This window comes from Ahaetulla prasina, chromosome 8 (assembly GCF_028640845.1).
Source record: "Ahaetulla prasina isolate Xishuangbanna chromosome 8, ASM2864084v1, whole genome shotgun sequence".
Lineage (NCBI taxonomy): Eukaryota > Metazoa > Chordata > Lepidosauria > Squamata > Colubridae > Ahaetulla > Ahaetulla prasina.
The window spans coordinates 63,823,789-63,839,494 of record NC_080546.1 but is presented as its reverse complement, the minus strand read 5'-3'; the positions used below and the strand labels follow the sequence as shown (position 1 = coordinate 63,839,494).

General features: G+C 42.0%; 1 protein-coding gene across 16 annotated transcripts in view; it reads left to right on the top strand.

Moving 5' to 3' along the window:
• Positions 1-15,706, top strand: part of CC2D2A (coiled-coil and C2 domain containing 2A) — a 300,925-nt gene that overhangs the window by 246,074 nt on the left and 39,145 nt on the right. For 15 of the 16 annotated variants that reach the window (XM_058192299.1, XM_058192308.1, XM_058192307.1 and 12 more), the window contains 4 exons: positions 1,416-1,436; positions 2,744-2,947; positions 3,484-3,573; positions 4,299-4,412. In XM_058192299.1, coding sequence (XP_058048282.1) covers positions 1,416-1,436; positions 2,744-2,947; positions 3,484-3,573; positions 4,299-4,412 — 429 coding nt within the window. The remainder of the gene's footprint in view (positions 1-1,415; positions 1,437-2,743; positions 2,948-3,483; positions 3,574-4,298; positions 4,413-15,706) is intronic. The other variant, XM_058192296.1, reaches the window with a different exon arrangement.

Sequence of the window (15,706 nt, the reverse complement as noted above, 5' to 3'; positions counted from 1 at the left end):
CTCTATATAAAGACTCTAGGACCTTATATATCCTGTCATGAAGAAATTTCCAGGTAGAGCAGCAGTCCCCAACCTTTCCAACTTGATGGCTCAGCCTGGGGATGTGTGTGTGAGTGGCAGGTGCATGTGTGCGTGCACAGCTCTATTGATATGGGCGCCCATGTCCTCCACTCACGTGAATGACGCTTCAAACATGAGCGGATGGCGCCTGCGTTTGCACGCACAGCTGCACTTGCACAAGCAGAGGGTGCTTGTGCTTGTGCTTGTACGTGAAGCTCAATTCATGCGAATGGAACTTCGCACTTGAGTGCCCTTCATGTGTTAGCACAAGCATGTCCTCCACTCACATGAATGGAGCTTCAAGCCTGAGTGCAAGCATCCTCAGCTCATGTGCAAAGCTCCATTTGTGCAAGTGGAAGGCATGTGCACCCACCACTCGCATCAATGGATCTGTGCACAGGTGCATGCTGCCACTCACATCTCCCTGAGCCGGGCTGGGCTGCCAAGGTGGAAAGATTGGGGACCGCGGCTCCTGGAAATTTCATCATGACAGAATATATAAGGGTCTGCCTAGAGCCCTTATATAGACAACAGTATAACAGTATATGGCCTAGAGTTGCTATTGGACCATCACCATATGGAAATAACTGAAGATGCAACTATAGGTGCTGAATCATAAAATGAAAAGAGAATAAAGTTGGGGATTCGGGAGAATGAAGCAATGTTTTCATAAGTTCAAGGTCCACACTGCTGGCAGAGGGAAGGCAACACCTGTTTTGGGATGGGCATTCAATATACTTCTCCAGAGAACAAAGTTTTTTGTTTCTTGTCATTTCTGTATAAATGTATAAAATTTCTATATAAATTTAAGAAAAAACAAGCCAAAGTATTGTATTTTGAATTACATAGCTATCTTTCTATCTCTATGTACTTATGTACTTATCTCTATCTATTTCTATATCATTCCCATTTGGAAGCAAAACTACCCGCTGGAATTCTTGTGCTATTAACTTTAACCTTTTCCTTAAACCATCCTTTTAATCAGAACTTGCTCCATGAAAATTCATGTCCAGGTCCAATTACTGTTATGGACTTCTTTTGATGGTTTGATTTCAGAAATGTCAGAATTTTGAAGGATTTTTTTGAAACAAAGATTACATAACTCTTCCTTGAGAGTGAGTTCAGTCATCTACTTTCAGTAGAAATGGGCAGATTTTTCCTTTCCCTGATGATGAAAAGCTGACTGCTTTTCCTAATAATCACAATTCCTTCCTACAATAATTAAATAGTCAAACATTTCCCTTATTATTTTAACAGCTTAGTTTTTATATTCTTTCACATGATTCTGCACCATTGCATTGCGTTCATATCTGTTCCCCCCCTTTTTTCTTGCTGGCCTTCCTGAATCTGTGTAGATGAATGAAATGTTGAAGAAGGTAAATTATATTTAAATGTATTTTTTTTTTAAAAATAACAGGGCTTGGTTAGAAATGTGCATTTGGTTTGCTGTGCATTTGTTTCCTTGTACACTTAAAATTGACGGGACGTGGTGGCTCAGGGGCTAGGACGTTGAGCTTGTCGATTGAAAGGTCGGCAGCTCGATGGTTCGAATCCCTAGTGCTGCTGTGTAACTGGGTGAGCTCCCGTTACTTGTCCCAGCTTCTGCCAACCTAGCAGTTTCGAAAGCACGTAAAAATGCAAGTAAAAAAAATAGGGACCACCTTTGGTGGGAAGGTAACAGCGTTCCATGCGCCTTTGGCATTGAGTCATGCCGGCCACCTGACCACGGAGACGTCTTTGGACAGCGCTGGCTCTTTGGCTTTGAAACGGAGATGAGCACCGCCCCTTAGAGTCAGGAATGACTAGCATGTATGTGCGAGGGGAACCTTTACCTTTACACTTAAAATTAGTGTTTATACAGTACAAAATATGTGTCTGGTTATTTTGACAGTAGAAATGTACTTAATTAATTAATTAATGTAATAGTAAAGTACATCATACTTGTTACAAGATATAGGAACCATCAAAAACTCTCAAGACACACCATATTTCTAAGGTGGTGTGTTTGGTGCTGGGACAGAGAAGGGAATTGGGATTATTTAATATACTGTAGAGATAAAATATAATGATATATCCACAGTCTTTACTATTATTGTTACAACTTTTGCTGTGACAACTGTTATTATATTACTGCACTATTTGCTGAACTTACAGAGAAGAGAAAAACGGGGAAAATTAATCAAAAGAGAAATAGGAAATTGAAGAGATACAAACAAGTGAAAGAGTTAAATAAGAGAGAAATATATTGTGAATTAGATATATAGAATAGTCAAACCTTTGTGTGTTTATTTGGCAATGAATTGTAGATGGAAATGTATGTTTCAGTGCCCCATGTTTTATTAACAGTGGAAAATGTCTCTCAATTAAGACAAGTTCCCTGGCATTTGGCACAGGATAGTTGTGCAATTCCAGAAAAAGATGCATCTACTTTAAAGAGTCATGGACAGGTACTAACTCTGCCCTCTAGTGAGGTCCTTGGCTGAAGTTTCATTGAATCAAAGTATCCTTTGAATATCCTCCTGGTGCTTTTCTTCCATCCATAACAAGAAATATCATTTTCATCCAAAGCATTAATCTCGACAGGAGTGGTCTGTGGCTATGATCATATTAGCTATTTAGGTCTTATGCATTAGTTGCAACATTTTAAAAAAAACCAAACCTGGATATATATTTTTTCTTCAAGCTTGACACTCAAGAAGATGAAAAGCTTCTTCAAGCAGCTGAAAGATACAAAGCTGAATGTGCTTTGAAATTTCCAGATCGCCAATGCTTGATCACTGTAATTGACATCAGTGGAAAAACTCTCTTTGTTATGAGATTCATCAGAGCACTCAACCCCCCAGAAGAGCTCCTACAAGTTCATCCAGACAGTCCACAGCAAACCTCTGTGAGTATTTTTATTCTCTGAGGAACTTACATCTCTAATATGCAAACCAAGATTTAATTCTTTGCTTCAATAAAGAGAATATTTGTAGCTCAGGGTTGAAATAAGGGGCTTTTGGTGCTCTCTGAGCTTGGTTATTTTCTTGCAGATGTTTCATTTCCTAAACTAGGTAACATCATCAGTGCTAGTGTTACTTAGTTTAGGTAATGAAACATCTACAAGAAAACAACCAAGCTCAAAGAGCACCAAGGACCCCTCAATTCTTTGCTCTGCTAACATTAAATCTCAATGGGTCTGCTTCATGGCATTCTGACAAGTGGACCAGTCAGCCCAAGGACACTGACCTGACTTGGTGCAGACAAATTGAATTATTTTGGACCAATCTGGAAGAAAGCCTGATCTAGCCTGCCACAAGCCCGGTAGAAACCAAGAGAGACCCACCATCCACCAAGAGAGGATAAAGTCTTGTGTTTATAGTAACAATACAGCTTTGGCTTCAGGCTAAAGAGAGGATTTTGCTTTCTCTTTTTTGTACATAGGAATTAGTTGCCCGATACGTAGCCCTGATTCCTTTCTTACCCGATACGGTATCATTTGCTGGAATTTGTGATCTGTGGAGTACCTCTGATGTAAGTTAAAAGCTTCAAATGTCTAGAACAGGGCTGTCAAAGTCATGTCTCATGGGCTGGATGTGTCACGCGGTGGCCACACCCATGCCCAGTTTAGCAAAGGGGAAAAAAGTTCCTATACGTCACATGATGACGTGAGTTTGACATCCCTAGTCTAGAACTATGTGTTTATCATCAAAGGAAGTTCTTTTGTAATCATTTATGCCAAAACAATAGGGATGTGTGTGGAATAATTAAAGTTGCTTAGGGTTGTGATGTTATTAACAATGCTCTTCTGCATTGGATTACATAAATCAGCTTTGGGGAGAGTGGAAAAACTGAATTGCTGCATAATATGACCAAAAGGATCCATGGAAATTGAAGTCACATCAAAGGCATTATTCAGGCAGGCACCATCTGCTTTCAATTTTAGTGCTCCAGTTTGGTATAGAAATCCCTAATTATCCTTCCTTAATCATGCTGCAGTAGGTTAAATTCTTGTATAAAAGGATGTTATGCATTTATTAAGAATATTTATTTTCTGATTGTGTAATTCTAACTTGAACCACTTTAAATGAAAATAAGATATGGCTGTTTTCATTACACAGCCAGAGGCTGAAGTAGTAGCAGTTTATAGCTTCCCTTTCATAATTCTATCGCCTTAAGTGGAATTTAAATTAAGCCAAAATATTCAGTGATTACAATATAGTCCTTAACAGCATCATTTGTTTGCTCACACTTGTTAGCAGTTCCTTGATCTTTTGGCTGGAGACGAAGAAGAACATGCTGTGCTATTGTGTAATTATTTTCTTGCTCTTGGCAAAAAGACCTGGCTTCTAATTGGGAATGCTGTCCCAGAGGTAAGGCTTTTGTGCTTTGAATTTCAATAAAACTTCCTTGCATGAGAAAACATCATGCCTCACCAGTCATGGTCCATACTGATTTTATTCGTATTTTTTTTTGTCAAAAGTTTTTTTTATTTTATAGACAAACAAACATACAATACATAATCAACCATTCAGTGTATCATCTGAGTACATCTTTTGTGTCTTCTTCTTGCTGCTCCAATATTTATCATTTCTTAATATCATCATTTCATTTATTATAACATTTCTCCCACCTTTCTTGCTTTTCTATTAATACATTTATCTATCTTCTTTCTCCTCTTTCTTCATTACAACATTGTCCTATATATATCTCTTCTCCAATCAATAATATTCTGATTCCTTTTTTTCTTTAAGTGTCAACGTTAATCTATTCATTTCTGCACAGTCCAATATTTTCTTAATTATTTCTCCCTACATAGGGATTTTCTCTGCTTTCCATCTTTGCACAAATGCTATCCTCGCTGCTGTTATAACATGTGCAATCAAATATATATTTTCCTTACTAAATTTCTCTGGTAAGATACCCAATAGGAACAGTTCAGGTTTTAAATCTATATGTTATTGTATTGTATTGTCTTCTAACCATATTTTGATTTTCATCCAATAATTTCTCACTGCTGGACACGTCCACCACATATTATAATATGATCCTGACATCTGATGACATTTCCAACATTTTGCAGATTTATCTTTAAACATTTTTGCCAATTTTTCAGGTGGTATGTGCCATCTATAAAACATTTTATATTGATTTTCCTTATATCCTGTGGACATTGTTAATTTATAATTCCTTTCCCATAGCTGCTGCCATTTATCTAGCTCATTGTTTCTTTTACTTGTTCTTCTTCTAATTCAATATTATGTAAATAGTTATATATATATTTTAATTATTTTTTCATCTGTTCCTGTGAGTATCTTATCCAGTTCTGTCATTTCTAAATAAAAACCATATAATTTAGCATCTTTTTCATATCTTGTTTGAAGTTGCATATGAGTATACCAATCCATCTCAATTCCTTGTTCTTCTATTTCTTGTTTCCCTTTCATTTCCCCCTTATCTGTTAAAATATCCTTATATCTAAGAATATTTCTAATATTAATGATGTTTAGATGAATAACCATGCTGGTATTTTCAAATAGTATTTGTCTCTAATCTTCTTCCACACTAATAATAATGCATTTCTTACACAATGTCTTTGAAAATAAGTATGCATCTTACTTCTACCGTACCATAAAAAGGCATGCCATCCCAACTGTAAATCATGACCTTCCAAAATTAATAGTCTTGTGTTTCTTAGACCAATCCATTCTCCCATCCAAGTCAATGTTGCTGCCTGATAATAAAGTTCCCAATACGGTAGTTGAAATCCTCCACGTAGTCTCGCATCTTGTAAGAGTTTTATTTTAATTCTTGCTTTTTCCCCTTGCCATATAAATTTCCTTACTATTTTGTTAAGATGTTCAAAATATGTCTTTTCCACTTTTATTGGTATTATCTGAAATAGGAACAATAATCTCGGTAAAATGTTCATCTTTATTTTCTAATTATTCTCTGCGACTCTCTACGGATTTCTTACTAAGGAGGCCATCTGCTAAAAATTAAGCAACGTTTCTTTAAGGATCAGCTCTCTAGGATCTCTCTCTCACACACACCCGTCTTTACAAACACGGAGGAGATTCTAACACAAGAAGAAGCAATTTCCCCGGAGCCATGGATTACAAATAATACCAAACGGAAGAAGCGAAAAAAGAGAGGTAAAGGGGCTGGGATTTTAAACAGATTAAGGAATAGAAGAAATAAAACTCCTCTGCCTTCAATTTTTCTAACAAATGTACGTTCACTTGCTAATAAGATGAAATACTCCTCTTAAACAGATACAATTCTGATTTTCACAATTCAGCAGTCCTATGCTTCTCTGAAACCTGGTTAAATGAATCAATTGAAGATAGCAGCCTGCATATCCCAGGGTTTCAGATTGAATGATTAGACAGAATTGCAGAAACATCTGGTAAAAAGAAGGGAGGAGGCTTATGCTTATATATTAACCACAGCTGGTGACAGGATTTAATTGTAATTTACAAATTCTGTGATGAAAATTTAGAGACATTAATTATCAACTGCAAACCATACTATTCGCCTCGTGAATTTTCCTCATTTCTTCTAATTGTTGTTTATGTCCCACCACAAGCCTGTGTAAACAAGGCATTATGAACTCTAGCTGACCAAATTTCGGAGGCTGAAGCCAAATACCACGATTCACTGGCCATTATTTTTGGAGATCTAAACATGGCAAACTTAAGGAAAGAGCTACCAAAATACTTTCAGCATACCAATTGTTCCACTAGAGGCAAGAATAATTTAGACCATTGCTACACAACACTAAAAGATGCTTATCGGTCTTTACCACAAGCAGCTGTAGGACACTCTGATCATTGCATGATTCACCTTGCACCTGCTTAAAACCACAAAACCAACAATTAAATCAATGAACACCTGGACAGAGGAGGCAAACTTAAAGCTGCAGGCTTGCTTTGACTGCACTGATTGGAATATTTTTGAAGATACCTCTGCAGACCTAGATGAATTCACAGATACTGTAACATCATATGTCAGCTTCTGTGAAGACCTATGTGTACTGACAAGGAACTTGGGAATATACAGCAACAACAAACCTTGGTTCACAGCTAAACTTAAGCAGGTACATCGTTCCAAAAGGAAGCCTACAGAAAAGGTGATAAAATGCTGTAGAATCAGGCCAGAAATGTATTAACAAGGGAGATCAGAGCAGCAAAAAAAAGCTACTCTGAAAAACTAAAGAATCAGTTCTCAACAAATGAATCAGCAAAAAATGTGGAAAACTCTTAAAAATATCACTGGTTACAGCAAACCTTTTTCCCAGGCTGAATGAAATCAACAACTAGCAGATGACCTGAATGTGTTTTACTGCAGGTGTCAGCCTCCGCTTATTACTTTTTTATTTACTTACTGTTTTATCATTTAGTTAAATGTTTTATTGCTACTTGTTGTTATGTGTGATTAATGGGATGATGGCCTCTTAAGCGCTCCAGCTGCCATGGACAGGAGGAGGGAGAAGGATTCAAACAAAAAGACACATGCAGCTTTAACGAGCTCTGAATGCCAGGCATACCAACCAGATGACAGACAGAGGAATAACACTGGAAGTAAAGTACCACGTGGCCAAGGAGAAGGACGACAGTGGACTAGAACTGTTTGACCTTTGGAGGGAAGAGGGCTGAATAAGGGGAAATGTATCTGTAAGCCATATCTAATTCCAGTTTTAGCTTTGCTTCTCTTGCAATCTGACATGCTCAGTAAAAGTTACCTTTCTCTATAATCAAATGGAGTCAGGGTCATCTTTTCTTGAGTATTGATCGGAGGCAAGCTGACATTAAGCTAAAACTCCACACTATGTCAGCCAACCAGGAACACACTGAGGGGGATGATAACAAATATGTACTAGGCAAGAAGCCAACCCTTGAATGCGAACTTGAGGAGGAGGAACAAACAGTTGCAGCGTTGCTCTCTTCAAAACTTGATGAAGATTCTTCAGAATGGCTGGGGAAACTGCAATTAGAGGAGAAATGAGATAGAGCCAAATGGTCGGTCAGTGTTGGCAGACTTCCAGAGCCAGGAGAGCTTCCATCTGGAGTTACAAGATGGAAGAAAAAAGAAAGATTTTCTAACTGGCAACAGGAACAAAAAATCAGGGACGAGCTGCAAATTGCAGAAGCAGTGAGATTGTACCGGGATGTAATTGAGAGACAAGAGGCTCGTGACAGGTATGAACCCCTCACTCTGGACCCCTGGGGGAAGGGGAAAGAAGAGGAAGGAACAACATTGGGAGCCACCGGAGGGGCGGCCTATAGTGGCAAGGCTTTGGAGGAGCGAGAGCTAGGAACACGTTCTCCTGGGCCCGCAGATTCTGATGGAGGTTGGGAGGGCCCTGCTGGTCAGATGCTGCAACGCAGGAAGAAAAAAACCAAAAATTCCTCCCATCTCCAGGAAATTTGATGGGGATCCTAAAGAACGGGGTTGTTCCTGGCATTGGTGAGCAACCACATGAGCGATTGGGGCGGTGATTACTGGTTTGAGGCAGCTCGAGTGAGAAGCATGACCCAGGTTTTGGGTGGAAGGGCCGCAGCCTGGTTTGTGTCCCTGCATAATGAGGACCCCCCCCTCCTGAAAAACTACAACCATTTCATGGCTGCCTTAAGAATGAGATTTGAGGACCCTCTGGCAGAGCAGAAGGCCAAGATTCAGATGAGATCCATCAGACGGGAGGAGACCAGTGGCTGATTATACCCAAGAGTTCCGTGATTTGGTGCCCCTCATGAGGGGGTGGTTGGAAGTGGCTCTTTTGGACATATATAAAGATGGCCTGAATGAGGATCTATACGCGCTGTGCAGGGCACGAGCTTCCCCTACCACCCAGTATGGCTGGTTCACCTTGGCAGCGGAGATGGAGATCAAGTTGGCCTAGGATCGAAACTGGGTTGAGCGTACCTGGAAGCAGACACTAACCCAATTCCAAAAGGGCCGCCCAAGCAGAAGGCAGGAGGCAGAAATCCACTGCATGCTTTAGATGTGGAAAGGAAAGACACAGAGCCGCTGACTGCTGAGCCAGGTTGGCCCCAAAGACGACCCCTGGTGGCGAAAAGGAAGTGGCCAAGCTGGCACCCAAGATGTGAGAGGCTGCCAAGAAGGGAGCGGATGTTGTCAAGAGTGCTCCTCCCACCCAGGAATAGAATAGAATAGAATAGAATAGAATAGAATAGAATAGAATAGAATAGAATAGAATAGAATAGAATAGAATAGAATAGAATTTTTATTGGCCAAGTGTGATTGGACACACAAGGAATTTGTCTTGGTGCATATGCTCTCAGTGTACATAAAAGAAAAGATACGTTCATCAAGATACAACATTTACAACACAATTGATGGTCAATATATCAATATAAATCATAAGGATTGCCAGCAACAAGTTATAGTCATACAGTCATAAATGGAAAGAGATTGGTGATGAGAAGATTAATAATAGTGCAGATTCAGTAAATAGTTTGACAGTGTTGATGGAATTATTTGTTTAGCAGAGTGATGGCCTTCGGGAAAAAACTGTTGTTATGTCTAGTTGTTCTGGTGTGCAGTGCTCTATAGCGTCGTTTTGAGGGTAGGAGTTGAAACAGTTTATGTCCAGGATGCGAGGGGTCTGTAAATATTTTCACGGCCCTCTTCTTGATTCGTGCAGTATACAGGTCCTCAATGGAAGGCAGGTTGGTAGCAATTATTTTTTCTGCAGTTCTAATTATCCTCTGAAGTCTGTGTTTTTCTTGTTGGGTTGCAGAACCAAACCAGACAGTTATAGAGGTGCAAATGACAGACTCAATAATTCCTCTGTAGAACTGAATCAGCAGCTCCTTGGGCAGTTTGAGCTTACTGAGTTGGCGCAGAAAGAACATTCTTTGTTGTCCTTTTTTAATGATGTTTTTGATGTTAGTTGTCCATTTTAGATCTTGCGATATGATAGAACCTAGAAATTTGAAGGTTTCTACTGTTGATACTGTGTTGTCTAGTATTGTGAGAGGTGGAAGTATGGAGGGGTTTCTCCTAAAGTCTACCACCATTTCTACGGTTTTGAGTGTGTTCAGTTCCAGATTGTTTTGGTTGTACCACAAGGCTAGTCATTCGACCTCTCGTCTATATGCGGATTCGTCATTGTCTCGAATGAGACCAATCACTGTTGTGTCATCTGCGAACTTCAGTAGCTTAACAGATGGATCATTGGAGATGCAGTCATTGGTATACAGAGAGAAGAGAAGTGGGGAGAGCACACAGCCTTGTGGGGCCCCTGTGCTGATTGTACAGGTATTTGATGTGATCTTGCTTAGCTTCACCTGCTGCTTCCTGTTTGTTAGGAAGCTTGTGATCCACTTACAAGTCTGTTCCGGTACCTGTAGCTGGTTTAGCTTAGTTAGAAGAATGTCTGGAATGATGGTATTGAATGCTGAACTAAAGTCTACAAAAAGGACCCTTGCATAGGTCTTTGGAGACTCAAGATGTTGTAGGATGTAGTGCAGAGCCATATTAACAGCATCATCTGTTGATCTATTTGCTTGGTATGCAAATTGCAAGGGGTCTCCGACCACTTCCGATGACAGCGAATCTACTTCCAATTCCGATGAAGATCTTCTGGTGAGTTGGAAAGGGGGCCCCCTAACAATCCCTATTAAATTGCATGTCCCAACCTCGGGAGCACAGGGGGAAATGTTAGCTCTCTTAGACTCAGGATGTACCAGGTGTGTCATCAGCCCCGAGGTGATGGAGAAGATGGAATTGAAATTAAAAACCTTGAGTAGACCCATCGCCTTTTGCCAATTAGATGGGTCAGTGGCGGACATTTATTTTTTTTTTTTTTTACATTTATACCCCGCCCTTCTCCGAAGACTCAGGGCGGCTTACAATGTATAAGGCAATAGTCTCATTCTATTTGTATATTTTTTACAAAGTCAACTTATTGCCCCCCCAACAATCTGGGTCCTCATTTTACCTTCCTTATAAAGGGTGGAAGGCTGAGTCAACCTTGGGCCGGGCTCGAACCTGCAGTAATTGCAGGCTTTGTGTTCTAATAACAGGCTTCTCTATTGCCTGAGCTATCCCGGCCCTTTTATAACGGAACCTATAGAGATGATCATAGGAAACCATCGAGAGACCCTGAACTTTATCGTGACACCGGGGATGAACCAACCAGTTTTGCTGGGACTGTCTTGGCTCCGGAAGTGGAACCCGTGAATAAACTGGAAGACGGGGGTCCTATGGTTCCACTTCAAGTCGCAGAAGGTGGGGAAGAGAGTTGCCAAAGCAGGAAAACCTGCATCCGCCGAATTCCTGGGCTCCGTGACGGAGCAACTAGAGGGGGAGGAAAAGATTCCTAAAGAGTACTGGGACCTGCGGGGGGGGTTTTTAGTGAGAAGGCCTCAGACGTGCTGCCCCCCCATATGCCTACGAACTGTGCCATAGAAATCCTTCCAGGAGAAAAGCTCCCGAAACCAAAATCCTACCCCATGACACAAAAAGAACTAGGAGAGCTGCGGAATTTTATAGACAAGAATTTGGAGCGGGGGTTCATTCAACCAGCCTGACCTCGAGTAGCCGCTCCGGTGATGTTCCGGGAAAAGAAAGATGGCACCTTTTGTCTTATTGTTGATTATAGGAATGTGCGTGGAAAACGTTTATCCCATGCCATTAATGAAAGACATGTTGACCCACTTGGCAAAGGGGAGAATTTTCACTAAATTGGACTTATGGGTGCGGATTAAGGAAGGAGATGAGTGGAAAACTGCTTTCAAGTGTCAGCCTCCACTCCAATCTTCGTATACTTTTGAATGATTATATCAGTAGATAGAATGTGAAATGTTTATTTCTGTATTATAAAACTATTAAGGAAATGAGATGTATCATACCACCGTACAGGGTAAGGGAAAGGAGCCTATTAAGAGTGTCGGCTGACATAACAGTGGGGGAGGGGTGATTAACGACTGAGTGTTATCAGCGCGGGCTTTTCTAACAGACACTGCATTCCTAAGATGACTGACATCTAGAGACCTGTGGAAGAAGATTACCACGAGGGGCCGAGAAGGAGCTGGCATTGGACCAGACCAGCCTGACCTCCTGGAGGAGGAGGGACAATTGGGGGGATATGATATGTTAGCCATATTTTGTCTCAGATCCAACTTAGCTTAGCTGCTATCAAGACTGTAAATAGTAAAAGTACTTTTCTTTATTCCAAATGAAGTCAAGGTGAATTCTTTCCTAATTATAGTCGGAGGTAGCCTGACATTAAGTTGGATCTCAAATCATGTCTACCAACCAGGATTGCAATCGCAATACCGGGGGGGGAGAAAACCCAAATGTGATGGAAGGCCAGCTGCCGGCTGAGCTGGGGGAGGCGTCCGGAGGAATTTTTGCTGACACTTTTAACCCTGAGCTGGAAGATTGCAGAGCTCGGTGGATTGAGCAATTAAAGCTGGAAGAGGAAAGGTGGAAACCAAGTACCGAAGAGCCTCAGTCTGGAGTAACAAAAAGGGGGGAAAAAAAGACGGTGAGACTTTTGGATTGGCAGGAAGAGAGAGAGATAAGAGACAAACGCCAGTTGGAGGAAGCATTTCGTCTTTTCCGTGAGGTGAAAGTAAGACAAGCAGCTCGCCAAAGGTATGAATCCCCTATTCGGTCCTCCAGGTGGGAGGGAGAAGAGGAGGAAGATAAGACAAAGGGGCCAGCTAGAGGTGATTCCCAGGGCGGTGAGATTTCTGAAGAGCCAGAGCCGGGAACCCTCTCCCCAGAGGAAGCTGAATTGGATGGGGGTCGCGCGCCACCTGCTGATCAAGCAAGGCTGCGCAGGGGAAGGAAAAAGCCAAAATTCCCCATATCAGAGAAATTTGATGGAAATGCGAAGGAGTTGGGACTGTTCCTGGCAAAGTGAATGACCACATGATAGACTGGGGGGAAGATTATTGGTCACAGGCAGCACAAGTGAGAGCTGTGACCCACAATTTGACCGGAAGAGCAGCTGCGTGGTATGTGTCGTTATATACCAACCACTCCCCCTTACTGCAAAACTACGAGCATTTTATGACTGCACTGAGGAGGAGGTTTGAGGACCCCCTGCAGAGCAAAAGGCCAAAGGTCGAATGAAAACCATCAGGCAAGGGAGGAGACCGGTGGCTGATTATAACCAGGAGTTCAGTGATTTAGTTCCCTTGATGAGAGGGTGGTCGGAGGTGACCCTTGTGGACATTTTCAAAGATGGTCTGAATGGAGATCTCTACGAACTGTGTCGAGCACGAGCCTCTCCAACTACGCTGTATGGCTGGTACACCCTGGCAGCAGAGATGGAAATCGAACTAGTGAAGGACCGTGGCAGAAGACAGCGCACTGGAGGCCATCCTTGGCCGTTCTCCAGGAGGCACCTATAGGGACGTCCCTAGATTGGAGGGAGGAAGACCACGTTCGTCTGCGTGCTACAGATGTGGAAAAGAAGGCCACCGAGCAGCCGACTGTAGGGTTAAGTTGATACCAAGCGACCTCTGGTGGTGAAAAGGAACCAGTGAAACCAGCGGCTAAGGCGCGTAAACAGGCAAAAGTGGGGAGGCGTTGCCAAGAAGGCACGCCCATCAAGGAGGATGGCGAAGCGTCGACCGATACTGACGACAGCAAAACCACATCAGAGTCCGATGAAGACCTTCTGGTGAGTTGGGCACGGGGCCCCTTGGACATTCCAGTCAATCTACATGTACCCTCTTCGGGTAATAAGGGGGAACTGCTAGCACTACTTGATTCTGGATGTACTAGATGCATGATCAGTCCCGAACTAGTAGAAAAAATGGAACTAAGATTGAGAACCCTAAGTAGGCCCATAGCGTTTGCCCAGTTGGATGGCTCTGTGGCAGGGGGAGGACCCGCCCATTTCGTAACGGAACCCATAGAGATGATAATGGGAGACCACCGCGAAATTCTGAACTTCATAGTAGCCCCAGGAATGGACCAACCCCTGTTGCTAGGCCTGTCATGGTTGCGGAAATGGAACCCCCATATTAACTGGAGAACGGGAGTCCTACGTTTCCGCTCCAAAACATTAAAAGGGGAAAAGGGGGAACCCAAGAAGGGATCTACCGTGGCCATGCACCAGGATACATTGGGGGAAATGATCGAACGGATAGACGGGGAGGAGAGGATACCCAAGGAATACTGGGACTTGCGAGAAGTCTTTAGTGAGAAAGCATCAGACGTACTTCCTTCCCATAGGCCTATTGACTGTGCCATAGACATCCTTCCGGGGGTAAAGCTTCCAAAACCAAAAGCTTATCCCATGACCCAAAAAGAATTGGGTGAGCTACGCAAATTCATAGACAAAAACCTAGAGCGGGGTTTTATCCAACCGGCTAGACCTCGCGTGGCTGCGCCAGTGATGTTCCGGGAAAAGAAAGATGGCTTCTTTCGTCTTATAGTTGACTATAGGAATTTAAACGCCGTGTGCGCCGAAAACATATACCCCATGCCACTCATGAAAGATATGTTAGCACATTTAGCGAAGGGAAAATTCTTCACCAAACTGGACTTGCGAGAAGCCTACTACAGAGTTCGTATAAAAGAGGGGGATGAATGGAAAACCGCTTTCAACTGTCCACTAGGATGTTTCCAGTTTCGAGTACTACCCTTTGGACTGCAGGGGGCGCCCGCAGTTTTTATGCAACTAATAAATGAAATACTCCATCAGCATTTGTTCAAAGGAGTTCTTGTCTACCTTGACGACATACTTATCTATACAGAAACAATGGAAGAACATATTAAACTAGTAAGAGCTGTTCTCAAAAAGTTATTATCTGCAGAACTATATTGCAAGCTATCCAAATGTGATTTCCATCAAACCAAAATAGACTACTTAGGGTATCGCATTTCAGCTGATGGGTTAGAAATGGATCCAGAAAAAGTGAAAGCTGTGTGTGTGCCCCCACACACATGCAAGCAACTCCAAAGTTTTTTAGGATTTGCAAATTTCTATCGTCAATTCATCCCTTCCTTTGCTCAAATTGCTTTACCAATCACCAACCTCTTGAAAACTAAAGGAGACACGAAACCCAAACCATCATTACCTCTCGAATGGACAATGGAATGTCAGGCAGCATTTGAAAAATTGAAACGACTCTTTGCCGCCGAACCTATTTTAAAACACCCTGACATGGATGTTCCTTTTGTAATACAAGCTGATGCAAGTGATGTAGCAGTCGGAGCCGTTTTGCTCCAAAACAATGCTGATGGTAAACTACAACCCTGTGCTTTCACTTCTCGAAAATTGACTGAAACTGAAAGACGATGGGCTATTTGGGAAAAGGAAGCATTTGCAGTTCATTGGGCTCTACGGACATGGAGACAATTCTTAGAGGGTTCAAATCATCCTTTTGAAGTTTGGACTGATCACAAAAATCTAGAAGCCCTAAAGACTCCTAGAAAACTTTCACCTAAACAAGCCCGCTGGGCTCAATATTTTAACCGCTTTAATTTCACTTTACATTACATTCCTGGGGGGAAAAACTTCTTAGCGGATGCTCTCTCACGTTTGCCCCAATACAATTGCACTCGCTCCGAGGTGGTTCGACCAATACTTCCCGTGCAACAGTTGGCAGCCCCAGCAATAACTAGAAGCCACTCCAAAGCTGACCCCTCACTCCCAGATGAACTGACCAAGTCATTT